Here is a 23,320-nt window from a genome sequence, read left to right as displayed (position 1 = left end):
TTCCCAGTCGAGGACAAAAATGTATTTCATTCAGTGTTCAGAGTCATTTTTGTCTCCTTTGTCTACATTCATGCCACCATTATGAAATCAATGACCCACTGCAGTTTGACAGTTCACTCAGAATCACCCCAGATAGTAGGTATTTTGGCACATGACACAGCCACATGCTTTTATGGAATGTTACACATTGCATAGATTAGCAGCCCAATTGACCAATACACATAATTTAAATCACTACAGTTGATCTGGAACATCACTGAAAATGTACAAACTGTTTTTACAGAGTTCAGAGCAGTCTTATATCATCTGTGTTCAACATAATAAATAACTGGACTGACTTTGAGTGAAGTCAATTATCACACTTTATTTTTTTTGTTGTGCACTTTCCCCCTTTCTGTTTGAACTCTGTTCTCTTGAATCTCCAGCCCCCTGGAATGTGTATGTTTTTTTGCCTCTTTCTTTCAGCTACCTACTTTGTATATGTATAGCCTGACTCCCACTTTGCTCTATCTGCTGTTTTTGTGAGCGTATGCGTGGGAATTTGTACACCTCTCTAGCCCTCTTTTACTCCCACTTTGCCTTATCTGCTGTTTGTGTGTGAATGTGTGCGTGTGAAAGTTGGTTCCTGTCCAGGAGCCTATCAGTAAGTAGAACTCAGCAGTGAGGAACCCTGTTCCACTACCCCATAGTCGCTCTGCAGCAGCCTACTGTATAATGCTGCGTTTACACGGCATAGGCGTCACGCTTGCTCCACTCAGTGCTTCACTCTCGTCGCAGATGTGCTTAGTGGGTGTGTCGCACTAGTGATGGATTTGACTGCTGCATGGAAAGTAGTGCATTTTGATTATAAAGTTTTTATCTTGTGGTTGTCACTGCAGTGTAAAATTAATCCCAAATGAGCAGCTACGTGGTCTATTTTGTGACTAAAACACAGAGCCAATCTGTTTCTTTTGGCTGCATGTCAAGTACTGCTGCTGGGACCTCCGTCTGGTGTGCTGGATCACAGCACCCCCATGGCAATATATTAATAGGTCTGCATTTAAGATGATACTATCATGATCCACCTACAGTATGAATAAACAAAACCATGGATTTTTGCTTAACCATATCGTGGATTTTGTGGCTAAGAAAAGCAGACGGGCTCAATGTCCGTTTACTACAGCTTAATTGAACACAATCTATACATTTTAGTCACAAAATGGACTACGTTTGCTCTAGTTACCTACAGTACAACTTCTAAATTAAAACTTTGTTAATGATATTGGCGAATGCATCAGTCTGGTTAAGCTGTCCATCTGAAGCGGTGTTGCGTTTCACTCAATGCGGACACGGCTGTTATGAGGCAATTTGGCTGTTTCCCTTTCTAAAGTACGCTTCTAATTTGCATAATGCAGAACTGTAATTTTGTACACCTCTTCACGCTTCCCCCCGCCTGCGCCGCACCGCTGCCAATAACAAGATCCTTTGCATGGCATTCCACCTGCTCCATAGAAAATGAATGGGAAACGAAACAAAAAAGAACGTGCCACTTAGTGCATGTGTAAATGCACGGTAAGAAGCAATAATGGCTTCAGTCACTTCAGTATTCCACTTCCAGAGTTGAAACTATCTTTGGCTATTGCGAGACCCTGGTTAGAGGCATGTGTCCACTGTTCACAGTTACACCTAACTTTCCCCACCCAGTCCAAGTGGATCATAAAGCATATCAATGTTTGTACATTTGAGATTTGGGGTACCTGCTTGAACATGAAGGCATGATCTGCAGGGATTCCGCCAGACCAGTTTAGTCATGGTGTGCCGCTGAGACAGAATTGAATTGGTCAGTGCCGAGACTAAACATGAGAAAAATATAGGGCACCACCCAGGCATACAGTATTGTAGTTATGTTTTCCATTATGTGTGTGACACCAACCCATCGCATGCCCTATACCCTCACAGGAGGACATGCACTGGGGCTGAATAATCATTATAATATCGTTATCTACATGTACATGCAAGATATTAACGTCACAATATGGAACGATAGTTACACTCCCCCCACTCGCCCTGTATGTATAGCTAAAGCCAATCACAAACATCACTTTGCGCTCCGAGTGTTTAATAGCTTGTTTCAATTTCAGCTCATTCAAGCCCTCTTTCCATGAGTGTTAAGTAGAAAAAACTTTGACTATTTACTTAGTTTATAGTCATAGTTTAACGGGACTTGTTGCCTGCAGGAAACACTTAACTACCCCAGTTGTTCAGCCCCCCAAAACCGAGTACCCCAGTCTTTCATCTCAAAACCTGTGTATTGAAGAGCATTCTCTGAGGGCAGAGACAGTGGTACAGCTACCAATCTACCTACCTGCTCTCCACAGTGAAGGTTGGAGCTGCTCTGGCCACACAGAATGATCTCTACACACATCCATCACTGCCTTTTCCCCACCCCTGAATAAGTGAAGGAGCACTCCACTGGCACAAAATAATTGGAGGAGAGGAGCAGGTTGGCAGAGAATTCTCTTTCTGTTTTGTATTTTAGAGAAGGCTGCATCTGTGTGCAGACAGATGAGTCTGTCAGACATGAGAGGTGGAGTAATAATGGCCAAAAGGAGGCAAGCTGAGTCACAATGATGCTGTAGCGTCATTTGTCTGTCCTAGCCTCATGCTATCATTGATTACATGGGGTTGGGGTTTGGGGGTGTTTTTCATGATGAAAGATCAACAGGGGACGACATTGCTGTTAAATCTTTCGCTCCCTCACTCATTATCCCCATAGAGTTCTATAAAATCTAGAGGACGGATGCCCCCGCTCCCACCTTATCATTTCAGTGAAAGTTGCTCACCCGGCGCATGTTCTTCCAGAAGTACATTCTAATTTCAGCCCAAATACAGATACTTTGTTGAACTTGACCACTAGCTAATGAAAATATTTTAGTTTTTCATAGCACGCACCTTCCTGGACACGAGTGGCGACAAAGTTAAGCTGAGCACTTAATAATTATAATAATTTTCTCATCATCTTTCCCGTTCCACGATGCCTCAGGAAACATAAAAGAAATGTATCCTTAATATTCGGCAACATGCTTGCCTTTCAGTCTGACAGTTTGTGTTACATTTTAATTTAACACCGACTACAGAAGCAGATCGTTGACTGGAATGAAGTTGAAGCCAGAGGCAGGAGAAGGAAAGCGGTCTGACATGGTGTGGAGATGATTGATGGACACGCGGGTGGCAACGAGGAGAATAGACATCATATAGGCTTTTGAGGGGAGGTATGCCATGCTGTGCTCCCGTTTTTAAAGTGAGGGGAGGCAGTTGAGGACATTTTGCCTTGCATTTTCTATGCAGGCCATGCTAGCTTGCGTAAAACGATTCTCTTATACAGAATCTCATTTAAATCCGTTTCCCGATGACTCCAAAGAGAGAAACCGTTTCGGCCAGGGGCTGTTGATAGCGTTATCAGTATCAGACCGTTTATGTTAGCCATTAGCTCCTGTTTTGCACGCTGCAAAACTCTCACGGAAAAACTCAAACGGTGCGCAAGGCCGTTGGCGTTCACCGCTGCAATGTGCTCAATTGGCGGCGGCTTCTCAAGCCTCGAGGCATAATATGTTTTATTTTAATTTTCTTATATACAGTATACGTATGTAATTTATTCATTTATTCTCATTTTGATTTAGCATTTACTTAGGTTATCGCAATCTACCTCACCACATACCATTTTGTGTGTGCACGGAAGGTGCAATGTGAAAGGAAACGGATAACTGAGCTGTGAATATTGAAGGTCTCTCTGAACTGAATGCATAATAGATAGAATGCAGAATAGATGCACTTGCTAATTTCTTGATAAAATCTGAAGAAAATAAATTGTATTCTAGAGCTGTAACCTTGGCCACAATGACCGATGCCAATAATCAGAATAATGTATTCTGGCCAAAATACGCCATATTTAATATTTTGCACTCAAAATGTGTTTCAAAATAGTGGAAATAGCCGATCTACAAGCTCACAATGCGTCGCGATGCGACGCGCTGTGAGCTTGCAAATATGCTATTTCCACTATTTCTGAAAATGTTTCAAAATGTATGAACCTGTCTCAACATGGATACGATTATGCAAAATAATTGCGATTATCTCAAATAATTGTGATTAGGCAATTACGTAATAATTGTGACATCCCGCAATTTCAGTATTCTGATGAGGCTACCAGGTTTAAAGATTAGGGCTAGTACAAGGTACAGTACATGGTGTATTCTATTGATACTGGCAAAGATGTTTTTCTTGTTTATTCACCTGTTCTCTGCTACCTGTGGCGCATATCTTATATATAGAACTCTACGATGCCCTGGCGCCCTGATGCTTGAGTACTCATTTACTCTTATGACCAACGGGGCCTCAAAGATGGGACTTCAGATATTGCAAGGTATCAGGTTAACCAGCCATCAACATAATACAAAAAAATGATACTCAATGGCACCAAATCGGGTGCATCCAAACACATCTGCACATGCAGAGAGCAGACCACGCGCGGCTGGGTCCCGTCTGGGCACGTTTCAATTGAATTAGTGACATGTTGCAAAATGAATTCAACATGGACATGGTACTTTGAAAATGTCGGGCCCTGGGGCACGTGCTCTGCATGCCCGGTCCTTCATCAGGCCCTGGCTGTAAAGTCTCACTGATGGATCTTGAATCATCACAAGAATGTGGGAAGGCATGTGTATGGGCTTGATTACATTTCGGGGCGTTTATTTGCTGTTGCATCCATGTGGAACCCAGAAAACCCGAGTGCCCCAGTGATAACTACAATGATCGTCGATGTGAAGAAAGGATTGAGGAGGGAAATAGCTGCCAGGCCACCAGGTTTGGAGCTTTGACAGATCCTGTCAGACAGACTTCTAAACTGTGCACAATCCAAGACACTTAAGCAGTCTGTGAGCACAAGAGGCCAAGCCAACCAGCTCCATTACTTGCCCTGCCAAGACACTTCTGCCAGCATAAGCCACTGGGTCATATTGGGCATGTGTACTTACATACTGTAATATCTCAGAATGCCTCAATAGTTCGCCACTGGCAGGACGATATTCGATATTTGATAAAGCCTGGTGGGTAACCCGGGTATGAACGGGTTAACGTCTAATGAGTCTTGTCTTCGTAGACCTCCCAATTCGATCCCGGGCTCCCCTAGAGTTGGTGTCGATGTGTCCTTGAGCAAGAAGCTAACACTTAATTGCTCCCGATGAGCAGGTTGGTGCCTTGCATTGTTTCCTCCGCCATCGGTGTATGAATGTGTGTGTGAATGGGTGAATGTAATGCACTTGGATAAAAGTGCTATATAAATGCACCATTTACCATTTATAGATGTGGAGGCTGCAGGGGAGGGCAGCAATATTATGTACAACTGCAGGAGAAAGCGAGAATAGAGTGTGTGTGTGTGTGTTGTGCGCCATATTAGTACTAGAGGATAAATATGCAAATGTATGAGGAGGATAAGGTGACAGTGTGGTCAGTGGACTGAGCTAGCCATCTGGTCCTGATGAGCTTTTCTAGAGGAAGAATATTATCCTTCCTAGCGCCCGCTTCCATCCCTGTCACCCGTTGACTTTGCTTAGCTTAGATTTCCACTTAGTGTGTGCGTCTGCATTTTTGGTTGAGCTGTAAACCATTTGAAATACACTATCATCAAATCACATGAATGGTAAAGGGCCTGAAATTCATTTTTCAAAATGGGGAGTGGGGGGGGGGATTCCCCTCCAATTCCCATTATCTTTCGCATAGGGGGGATTTTTACACTTTGGGGGGATACTACATACTTGGCTATTGTCCGTTTCAAATTACATTTTTTCGCTCAGCTCCAATTTAAGGGGGAGGTGTGTGAGAAGGAATGGGATGAGCAATGGACAAAAACTGTAGTAGCCTACAGTTTATTGATTTTAAAGATCAGTAGACTTGAGTAGGTTAGGTTTGAGGTCTACTGTATGCATTTATGTGCCTACATTACGTGTCTTCTACTGTACATTGTATGCTCTAGTTGGAAATCCAAAACCATTTACGATTTATTTCACATTCATCCATTCCATACATACACCGATAAAGGAAACCATGCAAGGCACCAACCTGCTCATCGGCTCCAGTTAAGAGTTATGTCTCTTGCTCAAGGACACGCATAGGAGGAGCCGGGATCGAACCGAGAACCTGCCATATTCAAGATGGCCGCTCTACCTCCTGAGCCACTGACGCACATATTATGTGTCATTTTAGATTTGAGCTATAACCATTATTTTTATACTTTGGCTATTCATATTCAATAGCAGATATACAAGCTCATAGCCGCGCTATGAGCTTGTAGATCTGCTACTTTAGAAAAATCGTGAGACTTTGTGCAAATCTTTGAATATAGATATTTTTTAAAGCGAAAAGTTTTAACTCAAATCTTTGCTTCTGGGGGGTCCCTGGAACAACATATTTTGAGATGGGGGTCCAATACATATCATTTTGGAGGGCCTTGACATGAAAAAGTTTGAGAACCACTGATTATAGCAACATATTTTTTTCACTTTTAGGATTTAGAAGACATTTGTAGAATCCCCAGAAGCAAAGATTTTTAGTTAAAAATGTTTTAAAAATATATATTAAAAGATTTGCACCAAATTTCCACGATAAAAAAAAAAGCAGATATACAAGCTCATAGCGCGGCACCGCGCTATGAGCTTGTATATCTGCTCTTTTTGAATAGCCAAAGAAATCTTAAAATGACATTCCCGTAATGGATTAAGCTGTCATTATGCCTCAGTGCTGGGCTATGACATCCCTTTGTTTTGTATCCTCTCTGAAGTGTCAATTGAGATGACAGATGGTAGGGAACATGCTGTGGTCTCTTTGGAGCTAACGCTGTGACAGAACCAGAGCATCATAGCTGCCCCATAGAAAGCAGGTGTGACACAGAGGCCATTCAAAGGACTCATAAAAAACATCACATAGTCATGAATACTGTCAGATTTTTATCTACGCCAGGCTGGCAGGCCGATAGGCATGCACACTCCCAATAGGCAAAGGAAGACACTCCACCCCATACTTTTGTTTTTAAATGCCACAAATCATGAACACAGCGTCCGATCAACCGCAAATTGATTCACACTTTGAGGGGCATCTAAACGATGCAGAGCCAAAAGCGATTTCACTTACAAATGTCATTGTTGCAGAAACATGATTTTCTTTGACCAAATTAAGTACATTAAGTGCTTGAAAAATGTGTAGGAGGGGGCTGTTGCTTATCAAAAAAACGCCATATATCATGTACGCAACATCCAGTCAACCCCAAATTGGAATTGCATGTTTGAGGGGCCTTTATAGAACACGCCTCCACAAGCACTTAATCTTCTGCCTATAGGGTTTGCCACATATGCGTCCAGACAGCTGCAACCCACGAGTTACACAGCCCTAGCGAAAATATAGTCTCTGCGGAGAACCCTTCTCTATTTCTTTTTGTGTGCTTTTATTCAGACAGGACGGTGCAGAGAGGAAAGACATGCAACACAGGTCTGCAGTTGGTATTGAACAGGGTGTGCTGTGATTGTGTGGGTGCACTATCCAGTCATCTACCTGTACAGTAGTGGACCAATCTGGAAATTAAGAGGTGAAGCGGGCTGATGAGTTGATAAAGTTTTATTGATAACCCAACGTTTAAACAAAAAAAATAATGGCATAAAATAATCAAATAAACATGTCATTTTAGCAAAAAGCAAACATTCATATCAAACCCCACATCTTATCATGAATAAGTTGCACGTTTTCCCATACATAGGCCTTCATTACCATTACAATTAGACTGCGCATACATAAACCACCTTGTTATCAAAATGCAATATGAAAACGATTAACCATAACTATAAACCTCAGACAATAAAATCTGACTAAGATCAGAGTCAAATGACCATCAACAGTAGTGCAAGTTTGACAAACATTCAATTCAATTCAATTTTATTAAAGTGTCTAATCACAACAAGTTGTCTCAAGACACTTTACATGTAGAGAACATTAAAATCGCATTCACCTTGTTCCCCTTCCAGCTAGGCGCAAATGTTTGATAGTGTCATGTCCGTGACGTCCCGTCAGTTCCAAGTCTCGTTCATGTTTGTCCGTTTGATGTTTGTCCGTTCCTTTCCTTTGTCCGTCTTTTCCGTATCAAACAAACATTTTCCTTCCACCTTACGCTGGTCCCATAGTGAGGCAGTGTTTGCTCCTCTATTCTCTTTGTGGCTGTGTTCCTGACGTTTGGGCAGGAGTATCTTCAAAATAAGTCTGAGACCTGATGTTTGAGCTGGAGACCCTTCAAAAAAATAAAAGTCTAGGGACAACACACTGTACTGAACTGCTCCTCTCAATTCCACTTGTGTGTACCGACTGTACCGGCTTGTCGTTATGTGTGTGTGCTCATAATTTTGGAAAGATGACGTGGATGTATTTTATTCCATCTGGAAAGTAATTAGCTGACAATGATTTCCCAGCGCTAATCTTCCACCTAACCTCTATCTGAATGGCAGGGCACCGTTGGGGCTCAGCAGCTATACTAGTTATGGGCTGGGGCGATTAGCAAGGAATTAGTATGCATGACAAGGGCTGCAGGGGGTTTGCATAGAGAGAGTGCTAGGTTCTCTCCACTGAGGCATCAAGAAAGAGCTCATCATCATTTAGCCCATTTAAAGTCACTGCTGTACTGTGTGTGTGTGTGTGTGTGTGTGTGTGCATGCATTTGGTCTCCACACCAACAAATCGTCCTTCCTCTCTGGCCTCCCATTGTTTACGCTGAGACACTTTCTATGTTGAATGGAGGTGCTGTTGCATTCCCATCCAGTCCCAGTGTAGAGCCTGATGCAGGCTGTTTGACAGTGATGATGAGGCGTGCTTTATGGCTAATGGCTTTCTGACCTGCTGTGTAAAGCAGTCGCTCCTTCACCCGTACACCCCACTGTGGCCTTCGAAAGACAACACATCCCCCAAAGGGAAAACTAATTTGTCTCGATATGGTATGGATATGTTACAGGGAAAATGGCATTCCAGGGAAATTGAAAGGGGTACGCTTGTTTTCATGCCCCTCATGCAATTCTGTAGAATCAACGCTAGAGGGCAATGCAAGCCAGACATGAGCCCCACACCACACACGCACGCATGCACAAACCAGCACGCACACACGCATGCGCACACGCGCGCGTGTACACACACACACACACACACACACACACACACACACTCTCCAGGGGGCGGGCCTGGCGGGCTATGTTAGTGCAGTGAGTGGCACTTGGGGCAAACGCAGTCCCCACACAGCATCATTTACGATTCTGTGCCTATCGGTACATAACTCGGACGGCGCTTAAGTCGACTAGCAGACCATCGGCCGGTCGTCGCGGGCACTCGCGCCTGGAGGCGCTCGGGCGCGACTCCTCGGCCTCAAGGTCTGCTAAGTCGGAGCGCCTTCCGTCATGGTCCAAAACTATACTTTATCAGCGAAAAAAAAGTAGTCCGCGGTTGTTTGAAAAAGTAATGTCCCAAGCTGGAGTCAAACCCCGGCTCCCAGTGGTAGTGGGTGGGGAGTCCAATGATTATCGAAGTGCGCCACTGAGGCTTGTACTAGTGGTGCAATTGTGCAAAGTAACAAAGTAGATTTACTCAAGTACAATTTTGAGGTATTCGTACTTTACTTGAGTATTTCTCTCATATTATCCATTTTATTTTCAGCGTTCCCCTAGCGTAGCTTCCTGGTTAGTATGTTGTTGTTGTGGTCGTCGTCCTCGCATCAAAGCCCCGCCTCGCAGCACCGCCCCGTGCCTATAAAACAAGCGCTCCCCTGTCAATTTCCCTGGAATGCCATTTTCCCTGTGACAGATACATTCATTTATGGGCACAGGAAACCGCTTTCTCTCCCCTCTTGAGAAGTCCCTTGAATAAACGGACTGAAAGTCTGTCTTTCCTTTACATTCTCTTATCTTTTCTCTGGCCAAATGCAGCTCATCATATACTTTCCCGATGCAATGGTAGACTTCACTTCCTTGTAGGGCTGTACTGTATGTTTCCCCCCCCCCCCCCCCATTCTTCCATTGAGATTTTCAAATGAAGCTTTGAAAGCCTGTCTTCATATTTTATGTCATCATAAAAAACATGTGTGCAAAGGACAGGCATGTTATCTATTATCACAAAATGTTAGCATGATAATGTTAAAAGCACATGCTGAGGGATCTCTGCTTTATATTTGATCATCTTCTTTGGCTATTATATAAAGTCAAGTTTATTTGTCCCAAACTCAGTGAATTTGTGTTACAGCAGTTTAAAAACATTAAAATAACATAAAATAAAACACAACAAATATACTCAAGATCAAGATAAGACAGATACAGATATTCGTGTTTTTTCAGTTCTCGAAAACCGCTGGTCCCATTTGCCACTGCACACCCCCGGGTTATCTGTGACACACACGTCAAGTTTGAGGTCGGATGGTGCCCGAGTCATGCCTGGGACAGTCACACATAATGATTCATGAATTATTAACAATGACTCCTGTAAGTCATTTTGTTCTAATACCCTTGTTCTCTCTCTCTCTCCCCCCTTCAGCATCGACAAGGTGTCCAAGGTGGCGTCCCCGGTGCTGGTGATCCACGGCACAGAGGACGAGGTGATCGACTTCTCCCATGGCCTGGCCATGTACGAGCGGTGTCCGCGTGCCGTGGAGCCCCTGTGGGTGGAGGGAGCAGGCCACAACGACATTGAGCTGTACGCCCAATACCTGGAGAGACTCAAGCAGTTCATCTCCTTTGAGCTGCCCACCTCCTGAGGGGCGGGGGTCTGCCGCTGACCTCCCTAACGTGGGGGGGGGCGGGGCTGCATCTCAATACGCTCCAGAAACCACCCCCCACCCCTTCCTTCTGTTAACACCCCCCCACCACTCTATCACCTGGAGGTCACGAGCACACTACACTCCTCCTCCTGACCCAGGATCTGTTTCATGTAGGGTTATAAGGGAGACCAAGAAAGGAGTGGAGGATATTTAGTTGCTATTGGTCATTGAGATGTAGCCCAGGGTCAGGTCAGGCCAGGCTGGGGTCTGAGAAGCAGCCCCACGAACCACTTGGGGGTCCCCAGTTTGGGGAGGAGCCAGGGCCCCGCCAGTGGTTTTTGCACTTGCTCCCTGAAACTGGATTCAGCTCCTCCACCCATGCTCCTTCTAAGCCTCTCTCGTTTCTCCTCTTCTATCTATCCTCGCTCTCTCTCTCTCTCTCTCTCTCTCTCTCTCTCTCTCTCAGTGGCAGTGTGAAGCATTCCCACTCTCATTAGGCCACACTTACTCTGACTGTTCTGTCTTCTCTTTATCTCACGCTCCATCGCTTATTTCTTTCATCTTCAATGGCTGGTGATTGATTGAAAATGTTTTGTTATTTTATTATCATTTTTTTTGTATTCTTTTATACCAGGTGAAGAATTATTGAATTTTGCACCTCTGATACACTATTGAAGTTCTTGTTTTGTTTTCTGTATTTTTAAGTTCACATTCAGGGTTGAAAACGATTTGCACTTTTAATGTGCAGGTATTTTCAGGTAATTTTCCATGTTCTGAAATGTGTATGTTGGACTTAATTTGTTGTAATTTTTGGCATTCCATGTTTTTCTTTGAAGGTAGAAAAACAAAGTGTGTGTGTGTGTGTGTGTGTGTGTGAGAAATCTCCATTACCTGGAATGCATCTGGCCTGTGTAGCAGTGCTATTGCAAACTGGAGGTCCTGTGGTAATAACACTTGACGGCTGTATCAAGCAGAAACACTTGACTCTGTACTGTAAACTAAATCCAGGCAGCATGGTGCTGAGTTTTATCTGTAGTTCTAAAGAAAATGTGTTTGCATTGTGTTAGGTGTTCCCTCGCTGATCCGCGAACACCGCAACGTTCATGTGACCTTGCGCGCTATTGTCGTTGCGTTTGGGCGTGTACATACTTATCAGTCATTTCACACTACAAACAAAGCCTTATGTCTGAACATTTCACCCCAAACATTCCTGTTGACTACATGTGGGGGTCCATCGTGGTCTTCAGGGGACCCGCTAACTGCTGCTATTTGTTAAAGGAATTGGTCAGTCAATCAATCACTGTGAACAAACGGACAGTTGGGGCGGAGGGAGCAATGCTGAAACAATAGCGAGGTACTGTTTAATTAAATAATTCATTTTGATCACTCCACCTTTCTTTTTGTGGAGCGGAGCTTATGAAGGACTCACTGTTTTCCACCATACTGAAGGATCTGTTAGAATTAGGTTCCTCCTGTCCCAGTCCTCAAGTCCACCGACCTCAGAACCACGGAAGACGGGGCACAGGTTGCTTTGGAATTTAACGCATGTAATTCACTCCTCATTGTGGTGGACATTTATCGACTGTTCAGAAATCCTGTCGTCATTGCCTGTTGCTAATGAAATGTGTGTGAGGTGCGTCGTATTGAAGAAAACGCTACCACCATTTTTCAAAGAAGGAGAGTTGTATTGGAAGGATATTTACTTGTGCTAAACGTTCGATCGGTCTATGTATTGCTGTGAGCTGATGCCCGTTTTGAGGTGTATCCATTGTTTTGTTTTTCTTTCTTTTCTGTCCTTTTTTTTCAAAGCAAGGATCTACTGTTCTGTAATCCTGGCTAATTGTTGGGCCAACCTTTTGGAAGACAAGCCCTCCAGTCTTATCTCTCGCTCTCTTTAGTGTATTTGACTCTAGTTCCTGTTTTTTAAAGGAAATGGAAGAAAAAAAACATCCCTGCTTTAGTCGTACTCATTGTTTTGATACTGACATTTTTACAAGGTTTTCCAGTACAAATGTTGATAGAATTTACACTGTCTTCAATGCTGGTTTGTAAGATAATCATATGTAATGTTATACATCTATATCTGCTCTATACATACAGTATATATGGGCCCTGAAAAATGGGGACACTCTAGACTACTTGATTTTTAACACTGGAATCACGATATGCAAATCAAGCGCAGAAAGAAAAAAAAGCTACTAGGATCAGATTTTGGTATTAGGTGTGTTTAACAGATTGATTAAAAGCCTTAAATGTACCATAAAACAGATTCATGTTATTCACATGGGTCCTTGTTGCTACAAGGCGACAGTGATGGATGTTTTAAATGCTCATACCAGAATAAAGAATGCATGGAAGTATCTGTCTCATGATAATTGTCTTTCCTCTGTAAATAAGAATGGCGCCTACTATTAGGTTATCTTTTGTTATTTTCATTTATGAATTTGAGATTTTTGGAAACTGGAGGTACGGACCGCTACGCGGCACTCACTACGTCGCATTGCCGATCCGACTAATACGCCCCACGTCTCTGTATCTGTCAGTCCTTGTCCCTTTTATGCCCATATATGGAGATTGCTGATGTCATCAGTATAATGTGCATATATGGGCATGCCCCCTTTTGTGCCCATACTGTATGGAGTTGATTGATTGAATATTTTATTAGGCAAAAAATGTAAAACGGCAGTTACATTTAAAACACTTTGTCTAAAAGGTCTGTTCATAAAAGTCCTTGCGGTCTTGTTTCCAATGAGGTCCTTGATATTCAATTCATAGACGTAATATAGTGGCACCACAGTTCAAATATCATTACAAAAAAATGTAAACAGCTAAAAGATAACATAATGTACATCAAAAAAATTAAAGGGGGGAAAAAATAAAAGACTATGTACAAGAACAGCTGGGGGGGGGGTCGTCTGTCTAACAGGAAAATTGTACTACCTCCTTTCTTGGCAGGTGGGACTGATTAGGCCCACCGGCCGGTCCTCCCTTAAGCCAATTTGAATATAAGACTTTTAGCCTATAATGACATAACCCAAAATAGGGATTGATTATTAAATTATCTATTTTTTAATATAGAAACTTGGTTAATTTTTAAGACCATTTTTTTACACACTCATTGTTGGAAGTTATAGATACGGTTTTTCAACTTTTAAGAGTATTATAATTCGTTACTGTCCAGCAGAAACCAGCTAACTCAATTTTTCCGCTTTTGCTTTTTTTTCCATAAATCTGTGCTATTGAACACCCTTTACGTCTGTGTTGATTAAAAATCACACCCAGTGTGAAGTGGGCGGTGTGGTCATCACAGTGGTCATCATAGTGATGGAAGCTCACTATCACAAAAAAATATTTTTGGAAGTGCATAATCCTATTTATAGGTTATTAATGTCATCATGTGTCTCGCTAGCCAATCACAGTGCTGAATAGAATCAGCCAATAGTCAGCCAATCACAGTACAGCTAGGGGTCTACTAATGGGCCAATCACAGTGCAGGAAACTAATGCTAATGAGGTGTCCCAACCCCACTTATAGGGGCGGCTACACCGCCCAAAAAATATTGAACCAATGAAAATTATTAAAAAGCGCTTCTGACAAAACCAGCTAACTCCATTGGATCCTCAAACTTTCTACTAAACCAGCTAACTCCACCAAAGGGGGGTGGAGTTTGCTGTTTTGCTGACTCGAGGCTCCACTCCCTTTTGACCTCCAACCTCATTGTGAGCTTGGAGGTCCATTCAGCTGTTCTTATCAATGATGAACAAAACCTCCTAACTCCACTTATTGTTTTGTTTTTGTCATTTCCTGAAAAATGAACATTTTGGAGTTAGCTGGTTTCTGCCGGACAGCAGAGATATATAAAACCCTTACACTCTGAGAAGAAAGATTTATACATTTTGAGTGCATAGAATTGTACAGTCTAGGTTGAAAATATTTTTGCCCTATTTTAATGCTCTAGTATACGCTGCACCACAGAAACACTTAGGTCATTGTTTTCATGCCCCCAAAGTGTCGTGCGAGTGAATGGGTTAGCTTGGCTATGAGGTTGGGATGTCCGCCAGGTGGAGGGCAGCAGAGGTAGAGCGAAGTAAACAGAACAAGGAAGTGGCAACTCCACCCTGGGAGGATGGGGCTAACCCCAGGCTAGGTCAAGTTGGAATTGAGAACAGTTTCCTTAAGTACCTTAAACTTCATCCAAATTACACTTCTGTGTCCTGAGAGATTATACAGTTGTTTTATGAGCCTCCCTTTGCAGTATAATTATGCCTATCAACTAGCCAGACCATGAACAGGTGCCTCACCTGTTAGGAGTCTATCTCAGAGTATTTCAGAGGGAGAAAGGCACATGCAAAATCAGTCTTTCACTCAGTCCACTAAACGAATGCACCTACCCCATTATATATTAAAACCATTGCTGAATACATTCACCACTGGCAATACAGCATTTGATTAAGCTATAAATTCACTGTCCCAGAACAATGTGCTGGAGAAAAATGACTGACAGATTAACTGCTGTTCTTATTTTATTATTGTTTGCCCTCAAAGCTAATACTATAAGTAAAAACTACCCTTGGATACATGGGTAGAATGTATCTTGATAGTACTGGAATGGGCAAAGCAAAAAATTAGACCCGAGTCAGTACCTCAAGGTATCCTCCATGCACATTTGACAATGAATACAAAGCCTATTAGGAATGTATTGATGGCACCTCTTTCCCTCACATTTTTGATTCAGTGCTATACTCTTTAAGTCGGTCCAATACGAAATAGCCATTTTTAGATGGAACAATTATACTGTCCTACAAAGCCAAAGTGTGGGAACTACGCAAAGAATCAAACTGATAAATAAGTGATATTGCACTAATAATTGAATATCTGTTCATGAGGTAATTGTTTATCCCCCCAAATCATAAAGGCTGATTTGACCTTTGAGACAAATAATTACAAAAATGTAGTTACTGCACTTAGGCTTTGTAGGGCAGCATAGTCTATGAAGACTTGTTTGGGGTTATTGGACAATACATTGTTCTCCTTCCGAGCAATGCAACATCCAACCAAGTCAATTTGCTTTGATTTTTGACATGTTATGTGGGCATCAGCTTTTAGATGGTCTATTTAGGAGGATTCTCTGCTACTAGCAGGTGCATGAATATGCACGCAAACAAAGAAGCTCAAGATTTGAAGATTTTTCCATATACTGTAATCATGAAAGTATCCCTTGTGGTGGAGTTCATTACTTCTCATTCAGTGCATGGTGCAAATAATCCATGACTCACCCTATAGTGTGAAGTGATGACTGGACTGCAAAGTTCACCCGCTCTGTACTTTGTTCTAATGTCACACAGCGCTCCCAGTTCTATTCATACTAACCTGCTGTACCACTCACTCACCACTCTAATGTAGTTTGGCCTGTCAGTCACATTACCATCACAGCCAACCCATGGCTTTTTGTCAGATTTGCGTATTAACGATTAAGCAGGCGTTTGGGATCTGTCTTTTATCTCATCTGAATGCCTGCTTCTCCTCTACACAGCTTGCTTGTGTTTGAGTAAATCAACAACATGTTGACAAATGCAGCTCAATGGATGAATATAATCCATCCCGTTGTTGGGTTAATCATTCGGGAGAAGAAATCAGAACACGGCTTCCATTGTCTGAGGCACATCTTGATTAATGTTTCATATTTTCCCATTATTTTCTGTTCCTGTGCCTTTGGTTGCTGCATCTCATGTCCATAGCCATCAGTGTTTTTTTCTTAATAGTTTCTTTTGTCACTGGTATTGTCCTTTATGTTGTCAATTTATTAGCAGTACACATTCAGTTGTTTCTACCCCGTTGCACAGCACTCTTACTTTTATACTGTTCTATTCACTTTTATCAGGCTTATGACATGGTCCAATAAATGAATAGGCCTGTGTATTCATTGTTAGGGAAATCACCCCAGGTATGTGGCCCTAAAACAGCACAAAAAGTGTGAATACATTTTAGTAGCAAATCAATCAATAGAATAGAATAGCCTGTATTTGTTGCAAGTTTGAAATAAGCAGTGTATTGTGTGGTGCAATGGTGTGTGTGTGTGTGTGTGTGTGTGTGTGTGTGTGTGTGTGTGTGTGTGTGTGTGTGTGTGTGTGTGTGTGTGTGCGTGTGCGTGCGTGCGTGCGTGCGTGCGTGTGCGCGTGTGCGCTCGTGCGTGTGTAGACTCCGTCTGTACCACGTACATGCGTCCGTGACCGTGCACAGGAAGGCGGATGGGAGGGAGCAGTTTAGGGACCAGGGGAGTTCACAGTTCATGAGATTCCCGGTAGCAACTGAATAGAACTCTGTCTGACTCAAGACAACAGGGTTTCTCTTTCTCTCTCAGTTTTCAAGAACTTCCACAGAAAAGGGAGCATTCTTGAGAATCTTTTAGAGTCATTGGTAATAATTAGAGTCCAGATTGCCTGATTGAGTCATCATTGTTATATATTTTTTGCTCTAGACCACTTGTATATTTCAGTTAAATAATGATTGAGCTTGAAATAATTTGTTACACGTACTATCGTGGAACGAATGAAATCAACCCTTAACAGTCATTATTTAATTTCAAGCATTTTCTCCCACAGCACGACATTTGATGAACTTGGACCCTATAGTAGTCAGTGGACCATTGGTTGAGAAACTAATCTTAGCCCATATCCCCTCCCAACACAGCAGTGGTCCCCAGGTTGATTCTTAGTCAGGGTAGTGGTCCCTGGTTCACAATCAGTTGAAAACCCCTGTTCTAAAGCGTTCACTTCTGCTGCCGCCACAAACGCGAACAGCATGCCATGGCCCATGCACCATCTGTCATACAAACTCTGCTTTCCCTGCAGCCCATGACTGACACAGCAGGGTAGGCAACCTGGCCTGGCGGAGATCTGTGCTCCTGGAACGCACTTTTTCTGTTAGACTAATGTGTTGCATTTTCTGTAGCAAATAGTAATAATACACATTTCTGGCTTTAATTTATTTTGATAATTGTATTTATAATAAATAAACATAATTGGCATCATCATCATCATGATGATCTATTTATTATAAATGAAAATGGAGCCTTCAATCAAAAGTAGGCTACCTACAAACTCAGCAGGAGGAGCAGGGGTAGGCCTAGTTGCTGTAGCCAGTGGTGTAAAAAAGTACTATTTTTTTTTTTACTTAAGTAAAAGTATCAATACCACAATGTAGAAATACTCCATTACAAGTAAAAGTCCGGAATTCAACATTTATTGTTTGGAAGCGCAAGTTACGCAACATCCTGCATGCAATCTCAAAACAGGTGTTATGAAGGACCGTTAAGTGATATCCAACGAGCGCTTCCAATCTCCAACACTTAGAAAAATAATCACCTGCACGGAATCTATTGACAGAAAGTAGCTATATGGTGGATTTTTATGAAACAAAAACTGAAAAAGATAGAAAGAGGATAATTCAAGCTTTCCGTACAATGTGGGTGAGTTTGTCATTTAATACAGTCAGATAGGACTTTTCTGTTTGGATGTATGGGCTGTCAAGGGTTGGTATTGCAACTCTAGATTCCAGATATTAAAAATATGATCTAGAGTCGCTTGCGGCTAGCAGCAGGCTAGATATGACAGGAAATTAAGGCAGGACATCGTAAACCGACGTAAAGGATGATGGCTACTTTGCACAGCTGTTACGCAGGACTGCACTCTGTTGCCTAATGTATCCCTGCTTTCATTGTATATAAAGCCAAGTGAAGTCGGTTGCATGCAGGACAACAAATAGTCCAAATTAAAAATTAGGATAACAATTAATTTGATTGGGTGCGAGCACAAACAAACACACATGCATCAAATAGGTGCTTCTGGCTGCATTGTGATGCGGCAGTCAGTGGCACAGCCTGGGAGCCCAATTTCATGCAAATCAACTTGACATGCGAAGCATTTCTTACACTATAATTAACTCGGAGCACGCCACCGTGTCCGGGTTTATTAGGTAAACACGGCCGCTTGCCAAACTGCGGTGATAATTCTTGCAGCTCTGTCCCTATATTGGGGCCTGACTGACTATTTGAGGCACAGCTCTCATTTCCAGAGGTGGAAAAGGTACTCCATTTTACTTAAGTAAAAGTACCAATACTGCAATGTAGAAATAGGCTACTCTGTTACAAGTAAAAGTCCAGAATTAAAAAATTACTTGAGTAAAAGTACAAAAGTATTGGTATCAAAATGAACTTGCCAAAAGTAAAAGAAAGTAGGCTACATGCAGAACGTCCCATTTCACAAGTTCTCAAATGTATGTGTCATGATAATGTGATTCACATGACACATGTAAGTTTGTAGATCTGCAATTTTCAAATGGCCAAAATGTATATAGGGCTGAAGTGGTAAATGTATCTTTTGTAATACTCAAAATAAAATATAAAAAAAATAGCCTCTGACTGAGATGTAGCGGAGTTGAAGTAAAAGTACTGAAAATTGGAAATACTCCAGTAAAGTAAAATATACCTCAAAATTGTACTGAAGTACAGTACTTGAGTAAATGTACTTAGTTACTTTACACCATTGGGCACAGCTCTCACTTCCAGTACAGCTACAGATCCACTCTCAAGGGACAAGGCTAGGCTGACTGTAGGGCAGGCATGTGGAACACACTGATTAGACCCACGTGTGTGACACACTAGAAGCAAGTCACATTTTTACTTAAGTAAAAGTATCAATAGGCTACTGTAATGTAGTAAAAGTCCAGAATTCTAAATGTACTTAAGTAAAAGTACAACATTATTGGTATCAAAATGTACTTAAAGTACCAAAAGTAGAAAGTACTCATTATGCAGAATGTCTCATTTCCCAAGTTTTCAAATGTATAAAATGTATAAAAATCCTTTGAAAAATAGCAGATACAAGCTCACAATGCGTCGAATTGTGCGCTTGAAGATCGGCTATTTTCAAATGGTAAAGTTAAAGTGAAAGTACCTCGAAATTGTACTTAAGTACAGTACTTGAGTTGAGTACATGTACTTAGTAACTTTCCACCACTGATATCTCATCAGATCATCGTGCATTTCAAGTTCACCACTTATATTCCATACATGTTAACAGCGCCCCCTATAGGTGGAAACAGGAACATCAATCAGATCGCCACAAATTAATTTGAGATTGATTCGTCTGCATGTTATTATTAATGTCCTCGTGTGTCCTCTGCTCTACTAGGCTCATAGAAATTAGATCATAGTTGCAATTTGCCTGCACAATGCCAATAAACATAACCCAATCATGTGTGGACATTGCTATTTCACATGGACCAACACAGGAGCCCAATGGAAACAAGCCATAGTGCTTTCTTGGGTTTAATCCTTTTAGCATCCTTTTGTATAGAACTGTACTTTCTGTGCTTTTTTTGCAAACTGTTAATAAAGTATTCAATCAATCAATCAATCAATCAAAAAGACTCACAATGGCTCCAGTTTGGGGGTAAATCATAAAGCAACATGTTATTGTGAGGTGGCGCTGGGCCAGGAATCTGAATTTTGAGTCTAGACAATTATGCTGCTTCATCCATGGCAAAGAAAGGGGGGGGGGGGGTCACCTGTTTTTTTTCAGGTCCACGGACCACCTGTTGAAAACCCCTGGAGTAGAAGTAAAAGTATATAACATTGGAAATACTGAAGAAATTAAAAAATACCTCAACATTTTACTTAAATACTTGAGTAAATGAACTCAGTTACTTTACACCACTGCCCCCCCACCCACCCTTTTCCCCACATTATTGGAATCCTAGAGACAGATTAGGCTCCCATATATGGGAGCCAATCATCCCACGGTGGGCGTGTCTCTCCCTTCAGCTGTAGTAAATAGACGGAGCAGCGGCTCTGGGAGGAGAAGGAGATGACTATATAATATCAGTGGCTGCCTCTGCGCTTCATCAATGCATGCTTGGTCCTCCTGGCCAGCCAGTGTCCATTCTCCGCTCAAGCCTGCGCTCCTCCTAAACACGCAACAAGACAAACCTGCAACAACTGCCCGTCTGGCTGTATATGCTACAGGTTGGTACACTGTAGGGGAAGCTTTTAAAAGGCATCTATCCATCCCTGTCTGTGTGGCTCCGTTCCGCGCGTATTTTGCCAGTGAGTGCTACAGGTGGGCTGGAGAGGTTCGGTGTGTGTGTCAGTGTCTCAGGTGTCGGTGTGTGTGTGTGTGTCAGTGTCCCAGGTAGCGCGCACACCCGGGCTGCCGCCACAATACTTGTTTAGGGGTAAGTACTAGGCTACCGGTTGGTTATTAACGCTCATGGCAGCGGTCCGTTTCCAGCCCATGATTGCCCATCCATCCATTCGGAGACTTCCGCACGGCTTTAAGTGAAGACACAGTTATCTGTCCGTACGGTGGAGCGCAGCTTGACATGAAATTCTAATTAATTATTGATTACGACGTGGGGGAGACATGCTGCGTTCCACTGTCTGTTTGAAGCGCGTATATCTCGAGTAGGTTCACGAGCCGGAGACACAGTATTGTTCGCACACGGCGTGATGATGAGCGCTGTGGAACGCACGGTGCGCGGCACTTTGCAGCCACGCGGGACAGATTCAAGTCAAGTGCACTCAGCCTCAAATTGCGCCTCCGGAGGTAGGCTACTCTCTCTCAACCAATAATCAACAGGTTAGTTACCGGTAACTATTTTTTCCTTTTAGTTTGAACCTTTGTACATGCATGTGCAATTCACAGGGGCAATGTATCAACAATGTTTCTAAGTTTGTACAAGTTATATTTAACCACTTAAACCCCCATATGGGTAACTGGAGTCCCTCAGGGCTCAATACTAGTGTATTTTCAGTTTTCTGTTATTGTGGGGGAAAGCTTTGCTGAAAATAGCCGATTGACAAGCTCTCAATGCGATGCAGCGCGTGGGGCTGTGAGCTTTGATCTGCTATTTTCAGCGAAAGCTTTCCCCTCAATACCGATGCTGGGGTTTAAGTGGTTAATGGAAATAGAGTTCATCTGTTATGCGGGCTGATAACTGGTGAGTTTTCTAGCTGATGAATCGACTGTTAACCTTTCTTTGTTGTTGCTTGGGGACTACCTTTAATTAAACAGCTCAGGCAATATGACTGAGGTCCCCAGAAAGTCTGATATGATGGTGATTTGATGTGATTGTGATATGATATGATATGATATGATATGATATGATATATGATATGATATATGATATGATATATCATATGATATGATATATGATATGATATGATATGATATGATATGATATGATATGATATATGTGATGTGATGTGATGTGATGTGATGTGATGATGAAGAAAAAATGGTAGTTAAGTGGTAATGTGAAGACAGATGGTGTAATGATGGTGATAGAACTGAGTGAAATCTAGGAACAGTATAGGCAGGTGGAAGGAGATGAGGATCTTACTGTATGTTCATAGCCACCTCAACCCCGGCATCCCTATTTTGGGCATGTCAGTATAGATTGAAAATAGATCTACGATTTTGTGGATCGGTTATTTTCGGGGAAACAAAAAAACAAAACAGAATTATGTTTTTTTTTACATGGACATAAGTTGTTAAGTGTGATTTAAGGTTATAGAAAGGCTGAAAGATCATGTTCAATGTATGTGAGGAGTGGGAACAGAAGGATGATGTTGATGAGGATAATAGTGATGATGACGGCTCTGACCTGGTGCAAAGACCAGCTATCCTCCAGCCAGAGAAGACAGATAGCCAGACAGACAGACAGACAGACAGACAGACAGACAGACAGACAGACAGTTGAGTGGACAGTGGGATGGAAAGCCAAGAGCCTGGCTGGCAGACCAACCGCTTGGCTATAGGCACAGAGCCAAACAGGCAGACAGCCTGACAGACAGGTAGATGACAGGTAGGTACAGTAGACGTAGATGCAGACAGATCGTCAGACAGACAGACAGACAGACAGACAGGGAGAGGGGATATGCAGTAGAGGACAAACGGCATAGAGAGATGCTCGACAACGGAAGGCGTATTAAACCTGAAGCTGTATAAATCTCAACGGCTGTGAGTGACAGGGAGGGGTGGGTGGGTGGTGCAGGTGTTATCTTGTTGGGGACAATAAAGCTTCTCTGACATCTAAAAACTAAAACAGCCCCAGGAACCAGGTCTGCTCATAAGACGAGAACAAGGGGAAAGCGGCGAGAAACTGAGGAGAGAGAGAGACGTCTCCGGAGGTGAGAAGAGGAGCGGGTGAGGAGGAGGAATACACGAGGTGAGTTTGTAGCATCTCCTTTCATCTCCGGTTGACTTGCAAATGCACAAGCTGTTGTATAATCTGTATTCTTACTTGTGTGTGTTTGTGTGCGTGTGAGATTACTGTATGCGTACCCGTGAGGCAAAACGAGATGAGATAGGGGAACAAGAACAAATAAATGTGGATGAGAGAGAGAGAGAGAGAGAGAGAGAGAGAGAGAGAGAGAGAGAGAGAGAGAGAGAGAGAGAGAGAGAGAGAGAGAGAGAGAGAGAGAGAGAGAGAGAGAGAGAGAGAGAGAGAGAG

The 23,320-nt window shown here is 42.5% G+C and overlaps 2 protein-coding genes across 2 annotated transcripts in view; both read left to right on the top strand.

Moving 5' to 3' along the window:
• abhd17c (abhydrolase domain containing 17C, depalmitoylase) overlaps positions 1-13,150 on the top strand; it is a 38,082-nt gene extending 24,932 nt beyond the window's left edge. Inside the window, exon 3 of the mRNA XM_080436239.1 lies at positions 10,585-13,150. Within this exon, the coding sequence (XP_080292365.1) occupies positions 10,585-10,804 (220 nt within the window). The 3' untranslated portion in view covers positions 10,805-13,150. The remainder of the gene's footprint in view (positions 1-10,584) is intronic.
• A 7,522-nt stretch (positions 13,151-20,672) lies between these two features.
• Positions 20,673-23,320, top strand: part of cemip (cell migration inducing hyaluronidase 1) — a 140,461-nt gene continuing 137,813 nt past the window's right edge. Inside the window, 1 exon segment of the mRNA XM_080429234.1 lies at positions 20,673-20,831. The gene's annotated coding sequence lies outside the window, so the exon portion shown is untranslated.

This window comes from Gymnoscopelus braueri, assembly GCF_963280865.1.
Source record: "Gymnoscopelus braueri genome assembly, chromosome: 1".
NCBI lineage: Eukaryota > Metazoa > Chordata > Actinopteri > Myctophiformes > Myctophidae > Gymnoscopelus > Gymnoscopelus braueri.
This window is presented reverse-complemented; position numbering and strand designations above follow the sequence as displayed.